The 24,859-nt window shown below is 39.1% G+C and overlaps 1 protein-coding gene across 1 annotated transcript; it reads right to left on the bottom strand.

Moving 5' to 3' along the window:
* Positions 1–593: 593 nt before the first annotated feature.
* On the bottom strand, positions 594–16,962 carry Alb (albumin). The gene is made up of 15 exons (XM_041671052.1): positions 16,838–16,962; positions 16,091–16,148; positions 15,036–15,168; positions 12,428–12,639; positions 11,737–11,869; positions 10,715–10,812; positions 9,221–9,350; positions 7,994–8,208; positions 6,554–6,686; positions 5,415–5,512; positions 4,107–4,245; positions 3,545–3,768; positions 2,436–2,568; positions 1,818–1,879; positions 594–731 (listed from the first exon to the last, which is right to left on the bottom strand). The coding sequence occupies exons 1-14, from the start codon at positions 16,914–16,916 to the stop codon at positions 1,838–1,840; spliced, it is 1,827 nt and encodes a 608-aa protein (XP_041526986.1). The 5' UTR covers positions 16,917–16,962; the 3' UTR covers positions 594–731; positions 1,818–1,837.
* Positions 16,963–24,859: the final 7,897 nt, after the last annotated feature.

The following is a 24,859-nucleotide window of genomic DNA, read 5'->3' on the forward strand; positions in this document are numbered from 1 at the left end:
TTTCTCAGATCACTTTGTTAGTTCAAGTAGCCCCCTTTAAAGTCATTCCTATCGCCTCCAGCCTCAACTCTGAGAGACCCACTGACCAGGGAAACCCATGGTTCCTAAGCTCTTGGTCTCATTTAGAACTCTTATAATGTTGAAATTCATTTCTATGCTCACTGCCCATAACTTGGGAGAGGGCTGACATTTGTTGTCATCGTGTTGCCCGTAGGATCTAGCATCTCTGCTGACGGGAAGAAAGGGAGAAAACTGAGTCCTTTCCAGAGCCTACAAGACTGCCGGGGAAGCATGCCTGTGTGTTTCCCAGTACCTATGAAGCTGTCAGGGGGAAGCGTGCCTGTGTATTTCCCAGTACCTATGAAGCTGTCATGGGGAAGCGTGCCTGTGTGTTTCCCAGTACCTATGAAGCTGTCAGGGGGAAGCGTGCCTGTGTATTTCCCAGTACCTATGAAGCTGTCATGGGGAAGCATGCCTATGTATTTCCCAGTACCTATGAAGCTGTCAGGGGGAAGGGTGCCCATTATTTCCCGAAGCCGATGAAGCTGTCGGGGGGAGCACACCTTTGGAAAATACAGTCACAGACCACAGAGTAGATTCTTTTCATTTTTTATTAATTGCAGTATAGAGAAAAGAAGTTAAATGTTTAAAGAAATTTTTGTTCCTTAGGGTGTTGATTTTACACCAACACAAAAGATGAGTCTTCAGGTCTCTCTTCTTCTCAGGGTAGACTGGAAAGAAAAAAAGAAACTTAAGTGATCTTTGTAAAATGAAGTATATTTTCCAAATATATTTTTAGAAATGTTGAATCTCTTAGACTCTTTTTGCAATTTCTACCGGTGCACACAGCCTAAGCATGACCTGGACTTAGCTGAACTCTCTCACTCTGTGGGCAGATGACACACTGATGCGTGTTGTGACCGTTCTCATTATCACTGGTCTCGTGAAAGTCCTCAGGCTTCGAAGTCAGAGGTTTCACCATTTCTCAATACCTACTTATTACCTAATTTACAACAAATGCAAGATGTCTTCTCAGAGTGCAACAGAGTTTCCCTTTTCTCCTAAAATGGTAATAATTTTGAAATAACCCTATATCATAGGCCCTTTGTTTGAATACACAGATAGTATATGTTTTCATATAAAGATGAAAATAAGATATACCGTCTCATTCCATTGTTGATATAGCTTTAAAATTCTCTTCTAAAATATTACAAACAAAATGAGCAACATAGCTGTGCTCAATTATCTATATTTTTAAAGGAGGCCACTTTGAAATATGAAAAGAAATTCTGTCAACGTTTGGCATGGGACACATGAGAGATTCGGAAGCAGATTACTTCTTACGAAACAGGAACCCCATTAGATAGCTCTATTGGATCTACTGGTGAAATGAATTACAGAATTATTGGCTCAAAATACGCAGAACCAATAATACACAACTATTTTTACCCCCCCCCCCCCAGAAATGCATTTTCATACGGTTTCAGCTTTATTCTGAGGATGCCCTTGGCTGGGTTAAAGTGGGCGATTCCATGGAGTGTATCATGTAAGTCAGAGCAGAACCATGATGAACTCTTCGGGGCTGGTTTGAATTCTGGATTTTTACTCCTTTTCTCCCTTGGGTAAACTGCATTAATCTAGACCTTTGTGTATTAATTTTCTTATCTGCAAATGGAACCGAAATCGGCGGACACACATGAGAACCTTAGAACGGTGGCTGGTGGTAGTCTATGGAACTCTCGGCAAATGGTCCACAAATCTGGGCCATCTTAGGAAAGATGATCATGATCAGTTTTCAAAATCCCAAATATAGTTACCTGAGATGCTTGTGATGTATTTAGGCTAAGGCAGCTTGGCTTGTAGCAACAAGTTTTGGACCCTGGACACAAAGAAAGGAGAGATGTTAGAAAAATATTAACAGGACACTTAGATGTGCACTTCCAAGTTACTGGGAGATTCACAACCCTTGTACCACTTATGTACAGTTGAGCTAGAATTCCTAAAAGAAAGCTCACTGACATCTGTTGTATTCAAAAGAATAAAGTAAACTGTCATTGGGCCATAGGAGGAAATGTGAAATGATTTACAATGTACTTGTAAATGTTTCCCCTCATGTGTGAAATAAGTTGATTCGAAATGAAACACTTCAGGCTAAGGTTGAAACGGGTTAATGATTCTGGGCTTTACAAATGTTTCTAACTATGTTCATACGCGTGTCGTAAATTTGGAACCCAATGGCCATGATAAGCATTCAATATGCCACGGTGCAGTAAGAGATAAAAATTAAGAGCTACGTAAGTCAGCTTGTGTTACAGATCTGCAGCGAACACAATCTAGGTTGAGCACGTTATCGAGCATGTGAGCTTCTAAGCCCCGACCTGACCAAATGCACAAGGATGGAAACTGAATATAGCAAATGCAAGACGCTCTGTTACCTCTTCAGAGAAGCAGGCCTCCTTGTCGTCAGCCTTACAACACTTTTCCAAGAAAGCTGAGAACTCGCCCATCACGGTCTTCAGCTGGTCACCTGTAGCCTTGGGTTTGTGTTTCACCAGCTCAGCAAGGGCGCTGCATTCGGACAGAAAGTAACAACAGCAAGGGAACGGTTACTCCCACGCGGGAACACAAGACAGCAAGGATGCAAGGTCACAGTTTAAAGTTACAAATCTTGGAGCCGAGTGACTTTGGCTTTGAGGACCAAGCAGGCCGTTGCAAACCTTAATAGTCTCGACTGTGTGCGAGGGTAGTAAGTGCCACTCCGCTAGGACTGAATCAACTGGAATAATTGGGGCAAGTCACGCCGTCTTTTATGTAGTTGCAGGAGATTTCCTGAAAGACTTCTGTCTTTGCACTTCATATATGGAATTTTTCTCTCTAAGTCTGCCCCATTTGACTCATTAATAATGGGGATGCTATAAAAATGAAAAGAAGCCAAGCTGGGTCTCTGTCGTTGATATGTATAGAACAAACAGTACCGGAGAAAAAGAGCTGTGTGGGGATGGGTTTTGTTCAACGATCCGGACCACAATCACAGGTCCCCACAGGTGATGACAACCTCCCGGTACATCTCATACTGTTGGGACCTTTCCCGAGAGAATGAGGAGTCTACCCGCCTATGTGCGTTTCCAGCTGTTTCTTATCCTACCCTCAGAAGTCACATCTGTGGCTTTGTACTGCGTCTGATATGCCTTCATCATGGAACAATTTCAGCTAATTATTCATCCCTTGAAATAAATTCTCCTATGATTTCTATCACCAATTTTATACCTGTGCAAATTCACCAGTTGGCCATTTAGCATTATTTACTGTACCTCAACTAGAATTTTATTCTTCTATGGTTTTTATCCACAGTATTAAAGATAATTTATATGACAACGTTTAATACAGTATTTTTTCCAATAGAAAAAAGCTTTTCAACCCAGCAATGCCAACACCTAACCACTTCTCTCTCGGGAATACAAACACTGCATCAAACTGGACCCAACCAATTGGCAGGTCTCACTCTCGACACTACAGACACCTGCAATAAGAAACTATCACTCACGTTTGCTTCTTCATCTGCTTCTCCTTGTCTGGAAGTGTGCAGATGTCGGCATGGAAGGTGAAGGATTCGGCTTTAAATTCTTTGGGGACATAGGTTTCATCAACTGGCAGAGCAGAGAAGCAAGGTCGCCTTTCCACCACAGAGCCAGTACAGCACTTGGTGACCTGCTCACTCACTGGGGTCTTCTCGTGCAGCACACACAAACGGTTCAGGATGGCAGAGAGCTAAGGAAGCACAGGCAGAGGAGCAGAACAGTCACTAGGATTCCACAGACACCCACTTTCCAGTGCCCTGGAGGAACTGCCATATTGATTTAGCAGCTATGAATTTGGCCTTGATTGGCACAGTGACATATTTATCGTTGAAACCAAACATATGAGATTTATAAACATTGCCTCTCTCTTATTTAAATAAAGGTGGGAATGTCCCAGCTACCACACACACACACACATACACACACATGCACATATTAGTACACCCTTGCTCCTAAAAGTTAGATTTGTCAATGTCTAAAGACAAAACCCCAGCACTGCTAACGTTATGTGACTTCTGTATGACTCACATAGTCTTCCACGCATGGCAGTCTGTCTGCTTCAGGGAGCGCACAGCACTTGGTGCCCACTTTTCCTAGGCTTCTTGAGACTTCCACGAGAGTTGGAGTCGACACCTGAGGTGCTTTCTGGGTGTAACGCACTAGGAGCCTGTTATAAAAAAAAAATAACTTATATGGTTGCATCCAGGCAGGAAACTGGCCTGCTGTAAAATATTTCAACAAGAGAAAATTTACCTCAAACTGACTAAGATTGTTTTCCCCACTAATCCATTTTTTTCTCTTCTAGGATGATATCATAGTATTGGAGGAAGACCTTGTCCTGGTAACTAACTAAGTGGCCATGAAAACTCCCTGGAGCACATGATCTTGGTCTTAGATCTGCACTAAAATCATAAGGAAGTGAGCTATATTTCTCTATCTGGTGGCATCGCTGGACTCGGTGCTGCTTAAAAGAAAACCAGCACAAACTTCCACAGGTCAGCAGTGTGATCAACTAAGCGGCAGAAAGACCGCTGGTTTAAGGGAGACAGTGAAGGATCAAATGAATGGAAACAGTGCCTGCCTGCACATCATCTAACATCTCATAACGTCTAGTATTTAATAATGCACCATAAGCATTAAAAGTCAGCATAGGACTGGAGTCTCCTCAAGTGAAGAAAAGACGTCAACTCCGAACTCTAGAGTCAGAAGAAGCTAAAAGCCTTTAAGGAAAGATATGACCCTTCAGTGCCCTCTCTTTGCCTCTGTAGGGAAGGTTCTGTGGGGCTGGCACGTGACTCTAGCAGGCTGCTCAGTCTCTATCTTCTAGGAATACAAGGTCCCGACTACCAAAGTTCAGGTGTGACTCCCAAATTCCAGCGTTTCCCCGGGTGAACCCTTGTTCACGTAACAGCCACATATTATCGAAATCTTTCGCAGTGTTTTTGCGTTCAGCATCTCTATCAATTCTTGAGCTTCTGCTGTCCAATGTGTGCTACTTCTTGTTCTACCAAATAGTGTTCTGTTGTTTGCTCACAAACTCCACCTAACCTTTGAAGGATATTCCCAGACCACTGTGTCAAGATTTGCTATGAGTTCTCAAAACACCCAAGAGTCCGGTGTTTTATATTACACAGGGATCCAGTCCTCTCCATCCTGTGATGTAAGCTACATCCTCTCCGGAATTTTTGATAGATAGGGATTATAAATAATGTGTTTTCATTACTAAGGTCATATTCTGGGTGACATATATATTATATAATAATATATATTATATAATATATATATTAAAGAATTACAAATTGATTGAGGAACAAAGTAGCTGATAGAACTACTCACGCATTTTGGAATCCATACTCTCCAAGCTTCTCAAACAGTTCACAGTTAGCTTTGACTAAGTTCTTAGGCTCCTCTACAAGAGGCTGGAATTCATCAAACTGCAACAGAAAAGAACTCTGCTTATAGCGCCCTTCCTGAGAGCCCAACCTAGGTCATTTGCATTTCTCCCTTCCTTCAGTCCAAAGACACATTAGGGGATCTTCCATGTCATGTCTGTCATACTACATTTAAATTGTTCTTTTTATTTGCAAGGTCGTTTGGTACAGACAGGGTAATAAGAATCTTCGGTATCTGGAAGTCAAGGGCTGTGTTTGAGTGAGATCACCTGACTCGTTTATTTTTGTTGTGCAACTGGTCTTCTATGTCTAAATTTCAGACTGGTTCTCTCTATGATGGCATTAAGTTGTACTTAACTAGTACTCTTCTGTTAACCAGCTAAATGGATGAAATTAAAACCACACTAGTGCACAGCAGACGTTCAGTAGACCATGGCCATCACTTTTAGGCAATCCCTCTAGTTGGATCTCGAGGTCCCTGAGATGAAACAGTCTACTCCCAGACTCAAGTCACAGAGTGGTGCCTGGCATTCAGTAACTCCTTTGTAAACTATGATTCTCTTCTGGCCCCAATTAGTTCAGAGACCAGTATGTGCTTACAGGAGTGCTGCCTGAAGTCCTCCACAAGAAACCTGCCAGCATAACTTCTCCTAAAACTACTCCAAAGCCTTCTCCAAAATGTTTGAAAATATCTTAAAAAAAAATAAACTATACAAATTCCTTTGAGATACTAATGTTAACAGTTGACAATTTGGGGAGTTGGGTTAATGGTCTTTAAATGTAAACTAAATAAATCTCTTCTAGTTGGCATTCGAATTTACTTTCTTATTTTATCCTTAAGAGCATGAAAAGGGGAAAATTACAATAAGGACTTTGTGCGAGTAAAGATTCCTTCCTTTCTTCAGACCTTCTTTTTCTAGAGTGATTATTCCAGGTTTCCTTACATTTTACCCAAAGTGTTCATCCTATCACGATTGAGAACTTGAAGAGCTCAGGCTTGCCTCCATTTCAAGAAAACATTTGAATTGACCTTATAGGAAGCGCCGCCAGGCGCCGCTGTGTTCTGGGCTTGCGGAAACCTACCACTTTGCCATAGCAGGCATGAGGGTCAGCTTCAGCACAGCACTTTTCCAGGGTGGCTTCATATTTCTTAGCGAGCCTCAGCAGCAAGGCAACAGAGTAGTCAGGATGCCTTCTTGCATATTCATACAAAAACCTAGTGAAGAGGAGCATAGACTGAGTTAGACACGTGAGCAAGCAATAGCCTCACATAACTAATTTCAGTAGTGAGTCCCATTCCAGGCGCCCTGCATTGGAAGGAGCTCCGTGGCGGAAACTAATCAAAAACTTGGGGCCAGAGATAACTCTTTCCAGGTTCAACTTTGCCACTGCAGTGTATTTTAGTGCTCTGCATGGGAACTATATCAACACTGTTAGGGCATTAACTTTCTCCATTGTAGAATGGGAAGAAGGAGAGCATCTCTCTCACAGGGTGGGTTGGGATAAATCCATGGCACGCAGAGACTGGCATACATTAAATATTTGATTCATAGTTATTTTTACTGTATATCTAATTTGTTTTGAACTACGTCTCCAAAGTAGCTCAAGAAATGAGTAAATACAGACAATGCTAAAAGTTTCTTTTGCTTCTACATATGAGTGAAATCTGTTATTAAGCACTATTTAGTGCATAGGATATGGTCATAATCTAATAATAAAATGATAAAATTAATTGTTGCCATTTTTGAAAACATATAGTCATATGTTATTAATTGGATCCTGTCTTGCCACACTGTGACATTCTGGTCTTTTCAACCAAGTACAAAACAGCTAGTGTCATATTGAGTTTATATGTATATGTATGATATTTATCAACATGGCACTAGTTTATATATATATATAAACGTTTACACACACACACACACACATATATATATATATATATATATCCTTACTGTCATCACAGAAATGGATAGTTATAGACAGATAGGTAAGTAGATAGTTGAATAAATAATAAGTTTGAATACATTATATATTTAAGAAATATGCCTAAACTTATGCTTAAGTGATACATATTATTTATATATTCATGAAATATTTATAAAGAATTCTAGAAATATCCTTATGAAGTAAGGAACCTTGAAATTATGCTATATGCATGTATGATTTCATAACAATATTTTAAATTACCTAAACTACTTTTTCAGGTAAATTTTAAAGGCTGAGACTGGCAAGGGAGAACAAATTTACTGAGTGCCACAGAAGTCATGGTTACTCCAAAGGAAAGCCTGGTGTGGCTTCCTAAGCCATGCAGCTCTGTTAAAACTATGAAAGGAACTGGGTGAGGTGGCACATACCTTTATTCCCAGCACTCTGGAGGCAGAGGCAGGCGGATCTCTGTGAGTTTGAGGTCAGCCTGGTCTACAGAGTGAGTTCTAGGACAGCCAGAGCCACGCAGTGAGACCCTGTCTCAGAAACAAAACGAAACACAGCCAAGCTACGAAAGGAAAGGCGTCTACTCACGTGCCCAGGAAGACGTCTTTGGCTTCAGCATAGTTCTTGCACACGTCCTTATCCTCAACGAAATCAGCAGCCAGTGGGGCCAGATCAGCAGGCATCTCATCATGGTCCACTTCAGCAAGGCAATGGGCTTTCTGCAGCACGGGTTTGTCACAGCAAGGCTGCAGTTTGCTAGAGATGGATGCTTGGTTCTCACACATGTACTTGGCGAGTTCCACCTGTGAGAAAGAAAGACAACTATTTAGGAGAAATGGTCTTTGCTACGTCTCCCCCTCACACCTCTGTTGTGTGGGGAAAGCACACATCTCATGCTCTGGAACATACACAACCAAATGGCTTCTGTAAACACATTCTCACACACTGCGTCAGACCTGTGGTCTCAAGACACCACGACAAAAACATTCCAGTCAGATTCAGGAGAGGCTGATTGACTGGTCAGGAACAAGTTATTCACTTATTAATTTCATGTTTCTATGACTGAGATAGTTCAGGTTCTTTTTCTGTGACTGAGATAACCATTCAGGTTCTTTTTCTTCCAGGAAATTGAGGGCGATTTACTCCTTCCAAATTATGGGTAGGCATTTTAAAACTAAATAACTCACTGAACTATGTGGCATAATTAAATACCGAGCAATGGGCACAGTTACAGGCCCTGCCTGTGTACATGCAATATCCGACTTAAGATTTCCAGGGGTTATCACAGCAGAAGAAAATTCTGGCATCGGGTTATTGTTTTAATCTTTCAAAGGGGAAAGTGAAGAAGATGATGGTACAGCTTTGGAGAATGTAAGATCACAGAGAATATTTATGTACTTAACACAGAGAATAAATTAGGGGAAAGATTATGGAGGCAAAACAGCATCCTTTCTTGAAAAGCCTCTCCAATCTGTGCCATCCCCAACCCACTTCTCTCCCCAAAACATCTTATAAACTGACATTTGTCACTGCTCTCTTTCCGATTTAGTCTTCCCAGAATGCAGCTGAACAAAGGAGTTTCGGGTCAATTAATAATTCAGAAAACTGTTTTTGTTTTGGTTTGGTTTTTGGGTTTTTTGGGGGGAAGGGGAAGCATTGATTTGTTTGTTTGCTTGTTTTCCTGGAAAATGCCACAAAATAAGGACACTTGGTAGAGTAAGGGAGAGGCCAGAGCCCAGGTCAGCCACCATCTGTGGCCACCGATGCGGCCAAGCGCATCCTCTCGCTGACTCTAGCATGCAATGACTCTTTTACCCTGTCATCTGCGCATTCAAGCAGGTCGCCATGGCAGCACTCCTGGGTGACTTTGGTGAGGTCTGTTGCCAGTTTGGTGATTTCTGCGAAGTCAGCCTTGGGGAATTTCTGGCTCATACGAGTTACTGCCCTAAAAAGAAAATTTCCCCATCAAAGAATTACTATCATATTATATTTGTAAGAAAGCAGTGAAAAGATATCATCTATAACAAGGTTCAAAACTAACTGAAATGAAGATAATTATAAAAATTCACCAGTCCTTGTAATGTTAGTTCTGGCATAATAGGTTTTCTTTGGGCAGAACTATCTGCTGAAAGAATAGGCGTGGTCTGGGGAAAGCTAATGCCTCAAAAAGTTAAAATCAAAGGGGAATTTCCAAAGGGGTGACAGTCTGAGGAGCATCAAGTTTTGAGCCCTTATCTGGCTTGATGACATCTTAGCAGTGTGACCCCAAGCAGGCTTTAACTTTTATAGTGTTACAGTACACTAAATCAAAGGATCTGGGAGGTTAAATTATGTTAAGGTATGAAAGCATTTTCTCATCTGGAAATGAAAATCCATCCTCTTTTGTCTTAAGATACACTTATCAGAATTCTAAAGGTCTGTGGAGGGGGGAAATCCTTGATGTCTAGAGAATTAGAGAGCTTTTCTCATGCATCCTTCTGCCAAGGAATTGGTCCAGCAGGGAGCCTCTAAGCCTCACGGCAAAATGTAAAAAGCCAAGATCTTCATTATTATCAAAACAATTTTCAGTTCTATAATTCCAATATAGATTCCTTTGCAAAAACCAACCATCACCCATGTAGCGGTGTGTTGTTTCATGCTGGAGTTGCTATATTTATTGATTTAATTGGCTTTAAGAATTTGCATGGTAAGGATGACTTGATGAGGATAAATCTTGCTGACAGAGTCCTGAAAACAGGGACAATGTCTGTCTTCTCCACTTCCTCTCCTATTGTGTTGCTTCCTTATTGATGAGCAGGCAAGGTGCTAGAAGGGCAATCATATTTTTCTTGGCCTATATATTAAAGGACGTTCCCAGGTTCAGCTACATAATGTTCGAAAAGCAAAGGGAGGGAGGAGCAAACACATGAGATTAGGAACAGACAATTGGAGTTGTCAGAAAGTTCTGACAGCTGAATTAAATTATCTAGACAAGAAAACACTCACTTTCAGACCGAGGGGAAATAAAATAAGTAAATTAATTACCCTGACTTTGATTGTATATCTTTAAGGTTTTAAAATGAAAGTCCTAGTCTTTATAAGCAAAGCAAATGGAATTTAAATACCTGTCTTCTTTTAGGAAAAAAAAAACCTAAATTCTTTGATGATTTAAGACAAAAAAAACTGAGACAAAATTGTCAAATTATTACTGTTATTCTGATTTCACTTCTATCAACTTTTCGTAAAGTACCTTATAAATGCACAGTCTTGTAGATTGAACAATTATCATTATAAAGATGTGAACTGTGACATATAAAAAAAAATATGTACCATGCTTTGAAAGCTCTCTCTCCAAATTTCTCCATGCTGGAGCACTTCAGTCTCTGCTTGACAGATGAGAGCAGTGCTTTCTCCTTCAGAGCATCAAGCTACAGAAAGAAATCTAGTTGAAAAAATTTGGGAACGACAATTTCTACACACACACACACAACTTCAAACGTTCAGACAGCCATATGCCAAAATCATTTCTTTGGGTGAGGAGTTTAAGTCAGGCAAGAACTCTACTACTGAGATACACCTTCCATCAAAATGAAAATTTTAAAAAATTTGCACATAAATTCACAAATATTCCCTTGTGATTGCTAAGGGAAGGAAAATCAGTCTGGTCATAGCGGAGGTTTCTAGGTAGACAATGCCAGGGAGAGGTACTGAGTCCCAAGGCCTATACATACAGATCTGTATTGACTTTAATTTTAATAATTTAATAGTTTAAATAATTTAAAAATTTAATAATTTAATTTAATAATTTTTAATTTTAATAATATCCCAGGGCATATACATATAGATCTGTATTGACTTTAATTTTGTAACTAGTTCATCTAACTCTCTACTGCATCAGCTTTTACAAAATGGGCAAGTGCCTAAGAAAAGCAAATGATTTACGTAGTAAATATTTATGGAAAAAAGGAATGGATTCCAACTTCTAGCCTCAGCAAAATTCTCTGCTTTGAATTCTCATAGTCTCATAGAACGACTAAAACAATAAAAATAAATTAAAAAACCCTAGCCCTTGCTGTCCAATTTAACAAATGCTATGATACAACAGAAGATGCCACCATAAAGAAGATAAGTAAACACAAGAACTCCCTCTCAGACCATCACTGCTAGATCTTAAAGGAAAAAAGGTATGAGAACAAAAATCCATTGGTATCTTAAGAGAGAAAAAGGTTTTTTAATGACATAGAGAAGTTTCATCCAGAGATTCAGATGTCCCAAATCTGGCCCCCAAGATAGCCAAAAACTGAGGCTGGGAATACACCGTGGTTCTGGCCCGCCGTCTGCCCAGGGATTACCTTTGGTCCCAGGCAGGCAGCTTTGTCCGCTTCAGCACAGCACTCAGTCATGATGGCACTTTGCTTCTCAGCATAGTAAAGGAGCTCGGGGGCATAGAAATAAGGATGTCTTCTGGCAACTGCATGCAGATAGCTGAGGTAGGGAAAAGGAAGAGCGTAGGCAATCATTTCCCACAGCACATAACACTGCAGAAATGATGCCTCAACCCAAACCCAAAGATTTGTTATGGGCCAGTTCCACTCGGTATGGCCATGAGTGATGGCTGTCTCTGTTGTTCTTAAGTGAGGAAAGGGAGATTGAATTTGTGTATCTGTGTACAAATATTCACAGTGCATTTTTGCTAAATGGTTAAATTTGGGTGATGTAATGTTGCTGACTAAAACAAAATTGATCCAGAGGACATGAACACCACACACACACACACCACTCTAGAATATTTTGCAACTTCTCAATCTCAGATTTTTCACACAGGTCATACATGTCTTCAAGATCAAAATATCCTTTATCTTCTTATTGTCATTGTGAATAGTTTTGTGGTGTCAAATATTAGGTTTTTAAAAATCACCTCAAGGTAAAACCTTCCCAGGCTTGATGCTGGATATTTGGGCTTTGAATGACTATTAGCACAGGTGTTCCTGGCAGAGTTGTTGCCCAGTTTTTTATTTAAAGCATGGGTCTCTGGTTACTTACTGTCCCATAAATGAAGCAGGATTTTCCTGGAAGGAGGTGCACATGACGTCAGCCTCTGGCCTCACAAATGGGGGCAGGTTGGGTTTGTCATCCTTGTGTTTCAGGAAACATTGGTTTCTCTCAGGTTCTTGTTTGGCACAGCACTCAGCCAGCTCAGCATAGTTGTCACCGAGATTTGGGATGGCACAAAGCTTATCTCCAAAAAGAGTGTGCTAAAGGGGAAAACAGAAGATGTCAAATTCCTGCCAGTACCTGACTTTCTCTATAACCAAAGAGCAGTGCAAGGAACAGAATGTGCAGATAAAACATGGTTAAGAAAATAAGGACCTGTATGTAGGTATAAAGACAATATGTCCCATGTTGAAGCATCACATGATTCCTTGAAATATATACAATTTTATGCTTTTATATACCACTTAAAATAAATGTAAGTGTGAAAAATTGTTAATGAAAGAAATCATATTTTAAAACTGTAAAGCAAAAGGAAAATCATATAAAAATCCCTTCATTGACTTTCCTTTGATTTGCCTGTTTTTGTGTAATTTTCCTAATAGTCAAATGCCACAGTGCTATGTATGGTGAATGAAACAGAGGAGCAGACAGGTAACAGCCTTAAGGGATGACTTCTATCTGGCACCAAAAGCTGGAAGAAAAAGTCACGATGATGAAAAAAAATCAAGGGAAACTAGCTCTGGAAGGAGAATATGAATTATGCTCGAGTCACGTGTTCACATGGCTTCTCATTTGACTATAGAAGAAGGAACAGAACAGGAACTTCTCTGTTCCGTTTAAATAAGCCCGTTTTTAGCAGACTCCCTGTAAAACTGAGGAATAACACAATCTACTATAAGTAATTACTACATTAAAATGAAGATCTCCTCTTTATTCTAGAAATAATGACCCCAAAGGACTTCATTTGTTAAATAATTCTTCCTTTCCTCATTAATTTTTGTTATAAAAGTCATCTAACTTCATGGAAATTTTACTGATCTAGACAGAGTTTATTAACTTAAAAAAATTGACTCAGGAATAGCAAGGTAGAACTGTACTGTTTTGTGTGAAGTACTAACTCTGCAATGAGAGAGAAAGGCTTCCAGAGGAAAAGGCCTAGAGATAGTTTTGAGAAACAGCTTGCAGCCAGAGAAGCTCAGGTCCCAGGTTTTGAAGTCCTACCCATAAAGAGCAAAACTTCTTTTAAATAACTGAAAACCACACTTTTTAGTTGTATATAAAAAATTCAGTCCCCTAAAATAGAAATAAAGAGCTATACTATAGTTTTATCCAAGTAACCAAGTAGCATAGAAATCAGTTGATGCTTTCTGAAGATTCACATAGTACCATTATGTCAAGAAAACATTATCCCTCCTGTTCTACTGTAGCATTACATGTAATAATCAAAATATATAAATAGCCTAAGCAACCACGAGCAAATGGATGAAGAGAATGTGGGTAGACAGATTAAGATGTGGTCAATACACAAAGGATTACTCTTTAGCCTTTAAAAGAGGAATGTTCTGCAACTGGTACCAACATGGGCCAATTCAGAGGACATTCTGCTAAGCACAACAAGCCAGTCACAGAAAGACACGTTCTGTGTGATTCAGCTCATATAAGGTACCTGAAATAGTCAAATTCACAGAATTCAAAGGGGAATTATGGCTGACAAAGAAAGGAGGAACTCAGTTATAGATCATTTGGCATAGAATCTCAGTTAAGCGAGATAAATGTTATAGATCTGCTGGATGGTGTTGTAGCTATTGTCAAATACAGTAAAGAGGGTAGAGGGCTTTCACTACAAAAATTAAAAAATGTATAAAAAGATTTCTATTGCTGTTAGACTCTGTGAACAGAGATCAGATTTTAGAGCTTGGAAAGAAAATGTACAAATGACAAATTGCCATTAAAAACATTATAACTGCTCACTTCAGCCTCCAAGAATTTAAGTTATGCACATACCTAGAGTGTCTCCATTTAATAATCATTGAATCATTTAATAATTTTTTATAGTTTCTTTTATATTTTGAGATTACTATATAATTGCATCATTTCCTCCTTTTCTTCGTCTAAACACTCCCATATATGCCTCCCTTGTTCTTTTAGATCCATATCCTCATTCCTCATTAATTGTTGCTACATACATATATGTTTATATGTACACATATATATTTCTAAATACAGTCTGCTGGTCTATATAATGTTACTTGTATATATGTCTTCAGGATTGGCCATTTGTACTGAATTAACCAATTGGTGTTCTCTTCCCTGGAGAAGACAATTTCTCCTGCTCCCAGCGTTTCTTCTTTGCCTATAGCTCTTTACGTAGGGTTGAGACCTTGTGGTCTTTCATCCACTTTGGCACATCTATTGTCATTGTTAAGCTCACATTTGGGCAGTCATGTTGGTGAGACTTTTTGGGATGTAGCTTCTGGCATTACTAGGAGACAATCTCATAGCAAAATCCCTAGTCCTCTGGCTCTTACATTCTTTCCCCCCCTCTTCCACAATGCTCTCAAGGCCTTAGGTATGGAAGACAGTATTTGTTTTCCTTTGAAACACTCAGAATTATATAAAAGAGAAAAAGAGGTCCTCAAAATCAGAATGCACTTACAAGTGACTTGTCACAGTTTTCAGCAGACTCGTCGGCAGCACACGCCTTTGCAAAGTCGGTTACCTCATTCACTAATTTTATGTGTTCTTCATACGGGCATTTCTGGAGATGCTGGGCGAAGGTGATCAGGACTCTGAAGAACAGACATAGAAATAAAGCTCTCATATGGAGCAGTTGACTTTACTAAATAGCAAATTGTGAACATGCACACCATCTATACGCTGTATATCTTTCTCACAACTAGCTAGAAAACCTATTCTAGGCAGCTCTTCTCTGCGGTCTAACCAGGAAGATGTGCCTCTCCAAGCAGAAAGAATATGGATTTGTACCATGCTTAAGTATAGATGCTTATGTGTATCAGTAGATTTATGACCATAGGGCAAACAAGCAAACTATGTTCTAAATACATTTCATGGTCAAGGCTAGACATTACCCAAGTCCTGGGAGTTATTTCTTTTCTAATCCATATACCTCTGGTAATAGGAGGTATAAGATACTATTGACCTTTTAAAAATAAACTAACTTCTCATTTTTCACCATATTAAAAATTTTTTTTAGGTTGGAGGTGTGATTTAATTATAGACCACTTGCATCATATGAGTGTAAGGCCCTGGTACTATAAAAAGGCAAATTAGTCTGCTCAAAAGATCATGGGATTGTCCTGTGTAAAGAATAATTAGCAAGTTAGCTGCCCAAGGAGCTACATCTTCGACCTTTCCAGAAAAAAAAATAAGATTCCATTCTTCACAAGTTTGATGTGAGCTCCAGAATCTTGCTCTCCAGTAAAGCAGCCATTAGCCACAAGTGGCTAGATACATTTAAGTAAAATTAAATATCATTTGAATGTGTGCTCCTTGGTTAGACTTGCCATGTTTCAAGTACCCAATAACCATGTGTCCTCTGGCTGCCATATTGCCCAGCACAGGTCTTTCCAGTGAAGACATTTCTATTGGACAGTGCGACCCTACAATTTACACACTTAAGGTGAGAAAAAGCACTTTAGAACTTGAACTACTACCAGAAACATCAAATTGACTTTCAACATTTTAACTTACAGGCCTTTGAAATATTTTTCTCCCAAATCATTGTACCGATGAGCGATCTCACTCTTGTCTATGGGAACAGGGAGAGAAAATAATATTGAGATATTGATAAAGACAACTAATACATATAATATTATAATGCTGCTTCTCATACTTCTATCCCCAAACTTAAGCTATTTCTTTGCTTTAAGACACTGGCCTTGATAGCTATAAAAAAAAATGAAGCTGTCAATGATTCCTTCCTTCTGCATTTAAAAGAACTGTCTTTTCACCAAAATATTATTTTAAAATTTAAGTATTTATAGCTTTGCTATCAAACCTAAGATTCAATGCTTTTGTCATGTCTGTATCTACTAAGACAACCTGAAATAAAAGTAAATACAATATGGAAGCTCCAATTAGAAAATAAACAACACCCACTTTTAGCTTTTAGTATAACATGGTACAGTAAACGGGCTTTGCGATTGGGAAAAATTCTGACTTCGGCTGTATTCGATAGAACTCAAGTCACTTTGCCTAGCATTTCTTCAAAATTAAGAGAAATTTAAAAAATAAGCTTAAAAAAATCCCCTCATTATTGTCAGCTAAGATGTCTAAAGTATATTGATTATATAACCACACAAGGGTTCTCAGGTGCAAAATAGCATCAAAGCCTGGAGAGAAGCCCTGAAGGGAAAACTAAGCTTTAAAGCTACGGGGCTTCTTCCATCACTAAGCAAGTACAGTAAGAGTAGAGCAGGGAAGACATAAGGTTCTTACGTGCATCTCGGCGAAACAAGCCCCTGGAAAAAGCAGAGCCGGAGACAAAGAGAAGGAGGAGGAAGGTTACCCACTTCATTGTGCCAGAGGCTTGTGGGCTTGAGAGGAAAGGTGAGATGGATGGAGAGAACGGCGCTCTAATATACTTCTTTAACCAATAACGGTAGACCATTAACCAGACTCATCTCCCATCTCATTGGTTCTCACCCTATTACAAAATCAGACAATCCGTGCCAAAAAGTTGTTTGACTAGATCCCTTGCGTCTGTTTGCCATCTGGAGCTGTTTTCCCCACAAGACTTTGTCAATTCATTCAAAGTTATGTAAAACATCAAATTTTACATAAGAGTTTAAACCGTTCAAACCGATTTCCCTTACTGTGTTCCTTGTCTCCCACTTGAGCATTTTGGTCTGGGCCTTCGCATGGGAACACGACTTATTTTAAAAGCTAAGTACTGAACTACATGCATTGCTCATTCCAAGTCTGCTTTTACTGTTGGTAATAAAAAATTTGCATGAGGGGTGCTGATTATAAGGTTTTCATGTCTTTCTCGTCCTTTTGAAATTAAAATCTTCCATAAAGCTCATATTGCCTCAAATGTAAGCAGAGAAAAGGCTGGAGCAGTCAGAATTTCAGGGGATGCTTGGAAGTTTTGTGTCTCCACCCCAGCTCTGTCTATGTGTGAAACAGGCCTGAGGTGGATATTTCCATCTGACGTGAATCTCTTTCTTGGGTTTTATTTTTAAGAAGAGACACTAGAGGAACATGCACACAAAAGATAGTAATGATGGTGTTTGCCACATAACACGAGAGGATGATAGCAGACCAGCTCTCTCACTCACCTCAAAGGATGAGTTAGTCAGCACTGTCATCCAAATTGCCCCCTTGGAACCTACATGTACAGAGACTACTGAGTGGCCAGAAAAGCATTCTTTTTCATATCTAGTTATAACAATGAAAGAAATCTACTTTCTGTGACCTCATTTTAAGTCCTCTTCTTCAGGAAGGTGTATGAATTATATAATCAAACACAGGAGATTACAAACACAAATAATGAAGGAGAAGGAACAAGCATTTCCTTGCTTGTATTAAGACTCAAAAGTGTCCTGAAAAGCAATAACAGACTAGTCTCCAAAGACACAGATGGACAGAATGTAAAAGAATGCCTGCCTGTGGAATTCATTCCACCAGGGGTAGGGGTTGAGCCAAAAACAAAGAAAGAAAGAAAGAAAGAAAGGATGGAAAGAAGGAAGGAAAGAAGAAAGAAAGAGAATTTAGAAGGTAATTCTTTCTTGGACAAATTACAGTTTGTCTTTAAGCTTCCTAGAAAGACTGGTCATTTTTTATCTGAAGTCCGCAGTCAAACCTAGCTCTGTCTGGTGTGAGTCTGGAAGCATAAACAAATGAGGAGTGTGCAAGCCCTTGAATATAGTTGTATTGCTGACTCACAAATCCAGGTGTTCTAAGTCACACGAATACTATGAACATGTATTTTTCATTTGACAACTGAGTAAAAAAATCTGTGTATCTACTTTGCATTTATATTATAGTATAATCCTAAGTACCAAAATCTAAAAAAAAAAATCAAATCATCATAATGGACTAAGAGCTTGAGTTGATTTACTAACTGATGGGGTTTCAATAATTTTAAAATATAAATAACAACTGAATCTTTCCTTAACAATACTGATTCGGTGTTTTACATGTGCATATCCTAACTAATCATTAGCAGCAGAGAATTAAAGTGCTTAATTCTTAACACGATTTTTATACTTACCAAGAAATGCTTGAAACATTGCCTTTGGTAAGGAAGAATTTATACTCTTTCTCTGAAAATCCCGGCATTAATTCTGTATGCGTATTCTGTACTGAGAGGAAGGAAGCCATATGGCTGTTAGTTATTTCTAAATGTCCTGCTCCCCAAGATTTTAAACTCTATGGTGAGTCAGTCACCAGGAGAGTTTGGCATGACCATCCATGCAAAACTGAAACTGAGTTTTGGAAACAGCCTGGAGAATCTATTTTCTGAGTAAATAAAAAATGGCTCAGATGATTCATAAGCATTTTTCTCGTGCTAGTGGGACAACTTTGAAAATGAAGAGCGGTTGGGAAAAGCCTTTGTTTGGAAAGTGTAATTGTGCATTCATCATTTAGAAGTGAAAAAAAAAAAAAGGAAAAAAGAACCCTCTCCTGTTGAAACGCAAATATGACTCAGAATGAAACCCGAGCTTCAGTCCGCTTGCCCTGGTTTTTCCATTGTCTTGTTGGATGTTTGTTGCTTTCATTCATTTTGATAGGATGGTTTCGAAGTAGATGGATTATCTCATTGGAACTGTTTTCTACTTCCTCGTCACCCCAATTCTAACCTTCAAACCAGCACTCTCTCTCTCCCTCCTGACTTCTGGAACCTCTCAGAAAGTCTTTCAAGCCAGCCTTGCCTTTTATCTGCCAGGCTGCACGTTGCATCCTGCAGGACCCTGTAGTACTTCCGGATCTCCTCTTGGAAGTAAAACGTGTCCAGGAAAATACGATAGCAGTATCTAATAATGTCCTCAGAATCTTACCATAGACCTTCTAGAAGTAGTGACATTCTGTATCCATTCTAAAATATAGAAAAATTGGCTGAATTTGGAAGAAAAAACTGGGACACAAAATCTGTCTTTTTTCTATATAAAAAAGACTCTTTTTTTTTGGTGGATATATACAGATCCTACCTAGTCTGCAGGACTAGAAATGCTTTATAAAGAATGAAGTAGGTAAAATGGAAGATCATTATGCAAAAAGTCAACAACTGAAACAAGATGAGCTATTTAGTTTCCCATTCAGTTATGAAGATACATTTCCCAATAAAAGTCAAAAACCGTCCAAGATATGTTAGCTTAAATAAAGTGCAAATACACATTGCGATTCAAACACTAATCATCCTCCATCATTGCCTTTTGATGCTCGCTCCCAAAATATCCACCTGAATTATTGAGAAATGCAGATTGTGCTTAAGATTTTCTTGGAGCTAAGAGTGTATGTCACAAAGCCTCACCTGAGACAGGTGGACCACATTCAGGACTACATACTGACTTTCACCTGGCCAGGGAAGAAGGCTAGAATGTAGACCTAGGTGCAAATGAACTATATGCTATGCTAACCTCCGAGGACAGGCCAGCGAGGAAGTGTTTTCTGGGACTAAATGGACTCAGCAGGTTGTATTATTTCGTATTCATATATATATATATATATGTGTGTGTGTGTGTGTGTGTGTGTGTGTATGTATATATGTATATACATATATATATCAATAATAACTGAAGAAAAAGATGAATTTGAAAGAGATTAATGTGGGAACAAAGGAGGGATTGGAGGGAAGAAAGGGCAGAAACAAAATTCTATACATTTGGTATAAATATATAAAAGTAAAAAATATTCTAAGTGGCTTTTGGAGCTGTTATGGGTGTGTGGGTGTGTGTGGGTGTGTGTGTGTGTGCATGTGTGTGTGTGTGTGTGTGTCTGTCTGTCTGTGTGTATTTGATTGCCACATTTTCATTTGTAAACGGGAGCTGCTTGTTTGTTTCCCAACTGCTCAGACCCGAGTAATCACACAGGAATGATATTAATTACAACACTGCTTGGCCTATTAGCTCAGGCTTCTTATTAACTAACTCTTACATCTTAAATGAACATATTTCGAGGCTGTAACCTACTGGTAAGGATCCAGAGTCTGTCCCTTTCGGTAGCTATATGGCGTCTCCCTGACTCTGCCTACTTTCTCTACATCTCTGTTCGGATTTCCTGCCTGGCTTTATTCTGCCCTGCTAAGAGCTGAAGCAACTTCATTATTAACCATTGGCAATAAAACATATTCACAGCACACAAAGGGGAATCCTACATCATTCGTTGTATGTTGTTCTAACTTCAATAAGGACATCTTTGTATCAGTATATGGTAAAATATGAGTTTATTCTGCCTCTTTGTTCCACTTCCCTTTCATCCATTTTAATGCCCCTCCCACTGGTCTCCTTTATTCCTCTAGAAGGTGTCATTTCTGCTTTTATGTCATATATACATGCATGATTTTGTACATCTGCATACAATCTAGGAACCACAAATGAGAGAAAACACATATGTGTCTTTCCAAGACTGACTTAACATGACTGTCTCCAGTTGTGGGCAAACTTTTGAAAATGTTGTAGCTTCATTCTTTATAGCTGGAGAAAAGAATCCACTCTGTGCATATCCCTTGTTTTCCTTCTCTGTCTTCTCTGTCAATGGACACCAAGCCAAGCCATGAACTTAGAAGGCTTTTTCCTACTAGGGTCTTCTTCAATTTATTTTTTCAGTGTTTAAAATTTTTCATTGTAAAGGAACCTTGCCTCCTTAACTAGGTTTATTCCTAGGTATTTTTTAAGGCAACCAAGAATGGGGCTAGGAAGGTGAACATCCAAACTGGCTAGGCTCCCACAAAGCCAGCACATTAAGTAGGATCAAAACCCCGTGCCATTGTCCTTGGCGTCTCATCAGCCCTCATTGTTCGCCATGTTCAGAGAGTCCGGTTTTATCCCATGCTTTTTCGGACTTACCACAGGGCAGGGAACCCGGACTGCTTTGTGGACTGGAGAGGGAGGGGGAGAGGAGTGGGGGGAGGGGGAGAAGGGTGGGAGGAGGGGGAGAAGGGTGGGAGGAGGGGGAGGGAAATGGGAGGTTGGGAGGAGGTGGAAACTTGTTTTTTTGTTTATGTTTCTTTTTCTTCTTTTCTCAATAAAAAAAAAAAGAATGGGGCTATTTTCCCCATTTTATTTGCATGTTTTCTGTATACAGGCAAACTACCCAATGGCTGTAGATTAATTTTCTCTCCTGCACCTGGCTGAAAGTGCAGATCAGATCTAAGGATTTTCAAATGGAGTCCTCAGGTCTTTCTCCACCTAGAATCACACAGGTACAGCCTGGCTTCTTTTCTTATCCATATCCTTTTTTCCCTGTTTTGTTTCATTGTTTTGGCTGAGATTCAAGCACTAGTTTGAATAGGCGCTTAAGATATTGTTGGGAAAGTGTCCATCACACTTTGAAGCAATGTTTGATAATTTAAAAAACTGTTGAGATTGATGTTTTAAATTCTTCTTGGCATAAAGTGCTCTGAACACATGTACTCCATCACTGTGTTATACTCAATGTTTTGTGAAGTGAGCTTTTATTTTTCCTTTTCTTCTTGCCTGACTAATCACAACGAATCATTGTTCATCGATAATACTTAATTTCTTTGGTTTAGATAAGTAATAATTATACTGGTGAATGCTCTAATTTTTTCATCCAGAACTTTTAGACTTATCTAGAATGTTCTTATATAGTAGGTAACCAGTTGTATGGAAAGTTGTACTGACTTGATGTAAGGCTATTCATAGATCAAGCTGCACCACGTGAGGAATATCACCTTCTTTGATTCTATGCTTGTCTACACTCCTAAAAGCAAAATTTTATTGCTATAGTTGAGTGACATTAATTCACTGCATGTGTGCATACCTGTTAACCAAATGCAGCAGAACAGAATTATCTAACAGGATAAATGCTTAGAGCTAGGTAGCTTTGTAGATTATTCTCTGATAATGTCATCTGTGTACATACTGGATTGTCACCACCTATTACCCTCTCACGCCCCTTCTCCCTCCTACTGAAACAGTCCTGGGGATGAAATTTTGGATGAATTTGTATTCTGATCCTAGGTCATTTTAGAAATGAACTCACGGGATAATTACTGTAGGGTTCTCCACTAATAAGAGTTTTACTATACCCCAGAGAAAAATCAAAGTAACTAAGAACTCCAGCTTTAATATGATAACTAAGTCCTTCACTATATCCTAACCTTCTATGAACTATTGGGGCTGGGCGATGGTGGCGCACACCTTTAATCCCAGCACTCGGGAGGCAGAGGCAGGCGGATCTCTGTGAGCTCGAGGCCAGCCTGGTCTACAAGAGCTAGTTTCAGGACAGGCTCCAAAGCTACAGAGAAACCCTGTCTCGAAAAACCAAAAAGAAAAAAGAAGAAAAGAAAAGAAAGAAAACTGGGAGTTGGCTCATTGGCTCATTCAGTCATCACCTCTTACATCTCACTCTTTGTTTAATGTCGTCTCTATAACGTCAGGCAGAACAGATCCAGCCCATCACTGGAAATAAGAGTTCTTTAGAGCAGCATACCTGGAAACATGACAACACGGCCTTGGTGAAACTCAAACGCCAACCAGAATTCTCTGATTTGGGTCGTACTGACAGTTCCCTTTTAAAATAGCTCTCTAAAGGGAAGAAAGTAACAGTAGTTATTTTGAAATATGACACAGGCTGGCTCATCTGTCCTGACATTGCCAGTCCCTTCATTTTATAGAAGACAAATTTCTCCAGATGTAGTTAAGGATGAAAACAATACTTCAAATCTATCGTGTAAACTGGCTATCTGATGTCCCGGTCATGGCGGTACCTTGTCTGCCTTCTAGGTGCTCTGGCTCTGTCCCTCATCTCTTTTCCCTTCCCTCCTTTTTCCCTTTATGGTTACACTTCCACACTCACTTTTTTGTTATTTACTAGGATTAGAAAATTTGAGCCGAGAAACAACAAGGTGAAAGGAGACAGCAGTTGGGAAATGTTCAGTAAATTACTCAGGCTTAGATGGTCTCATTTTGATGTAATTGGAATAGTTACGATAGAGAAAATGCTTAATTCAGTGCTGATACATGAATATTTAATTTTTGTTATAATTATCTAACCAGAAAATAAAATCAAATGAGATTGCCAAACGTATTTGTTGTAGAGTTCTAGCTCAGAAAACAACCTCATGTTCTCAATTATTGTGCCCTGCCAGAGTTGCATAATTGTGAATGGTCAAAAGCTGTATGTTTTCCCTCAAGGTATAAAAGTTTCTACTAAGAAAAGCATTCAAAGATTTAAGAGGACATGGTTACACAGTTATTTGGGTTATTTTGATATTGTTCTTGTTACGATGAAAAATTTATTTAAAAAGAAAAAGAAAAAATGTTAAGGTGGAGAGGGGTTGCACTCTGACTTTATAAATTAAAGCCCTGCATATATAATGGAGTCTCAGTGGCAAAAAAATGTACTTTTGTGCTCTTCCTTCGTACAAGATTGAGCCCCTGGAATTTACATCTATGCAACTCAATTTTCCTGACGATTTTCTTCCAACATCTTAGTTACTGACTGCAGCTTAATTCAGCTCAGTTTCAGTTTCTTGCTACAGCCTTGGACCTGCAGATCTGTTAGTGTCTCCATGCCATGTAAATCAACTGGAATAAAATTATCCCTAAGGCCCTTCCACCTGAACCATCTATGATGCCATGCTTCCTACGTGACAATCTTATGGAATGAGAAGGTATCCTGAAATAGAAGAAAAGACACTTGAAATTAGGCCTTCCAAGCCAGAGAGCTAGTTCAAGCTAAGCTATATCATTGTTTTTCAAGTATTCCTCACTGTCTAAATCAGCTTAATATTTTTTAAGAAATTAAAAGATGACTAAGTTTATCTAACCTGTATTTAAAAAATCACTTTCTTCATACTTAATGTTTTTTCAATTAAAGAAAAAGGTACCAAATGCCTGCGTACTCATCTGTTTTTCATAGGTCAGCAAGAAGAACATATAAAATAGAAACGCTGATAACTGCTCATAACTATTGCTGCAGATAGAATTCAGACTTGAGTAAATACACTGCTGAGCATCTGTCCACAGTCTATGAGCTTTCCAAATGCAGTCCAAAAGGTTTCTGAAGTCACAAAACCAAACTTTTATAATCTCTTATAAAACGTAAATTGTAGCTGAGTGGCGGTGGCGCATGCCTGAATCTCAATACTCAGGAGGCAGAGGCAGGAGGTTCTCTGAGTTTAAAGCCAGCCTGTTCAACAGAGAGAGTGCCAAAACAGCTGGGGCTACACAAAGAAATCCTGTTTGAAAAATGATAGATAGATAGATAGATAGATAGATAGATAGATAGATATTGTTTAGCTTAAATTTTTTTTCTTTTTTTCTTTCTTTC

Source organism: Microtus oregoni, unplaced genomic scaffold (genome assembly GCF_018167655.1).
Source record: "Microtus oregoni isolate MIOR12 unplaced genomic scaffold, Mior012 000021F_ref0000039, whole genome shotgun sequence".
In the NCBI taxonomy this organism is placed as follows: domain Eukaryota; kingdom Metazoa; phylum Chordata; class Mammalia; order Rodentia; family Cricetidae; genus Microtus; species Microtus oregoni.

Excerpts from the sequence above, each read along its gene's own strand:
- Alb (XM_041671052.1), bottom strand. The coding sequence starts at position 16,916 with ATGAAGTGGGTAACCTTCCTCCTCCTTCTCTTTGTCTCCGGCTCTGCT. Across the intron at positions 12,640-15,035 it reads AAAACTGTGACAAGTCACTT|CACACTCTTTTTGGAGATAA; the intron begins GTAAGTGCATTC and ends TTTCCCCTTTAG. Across the intron at positions 8,209-9,220 it reads TTGAATGCGCAGATGACAGG|GTGGAACTCGCCAAGTACAT; the intron begins GTAAAAGAGTCA and ends TCTTTCTCACAG.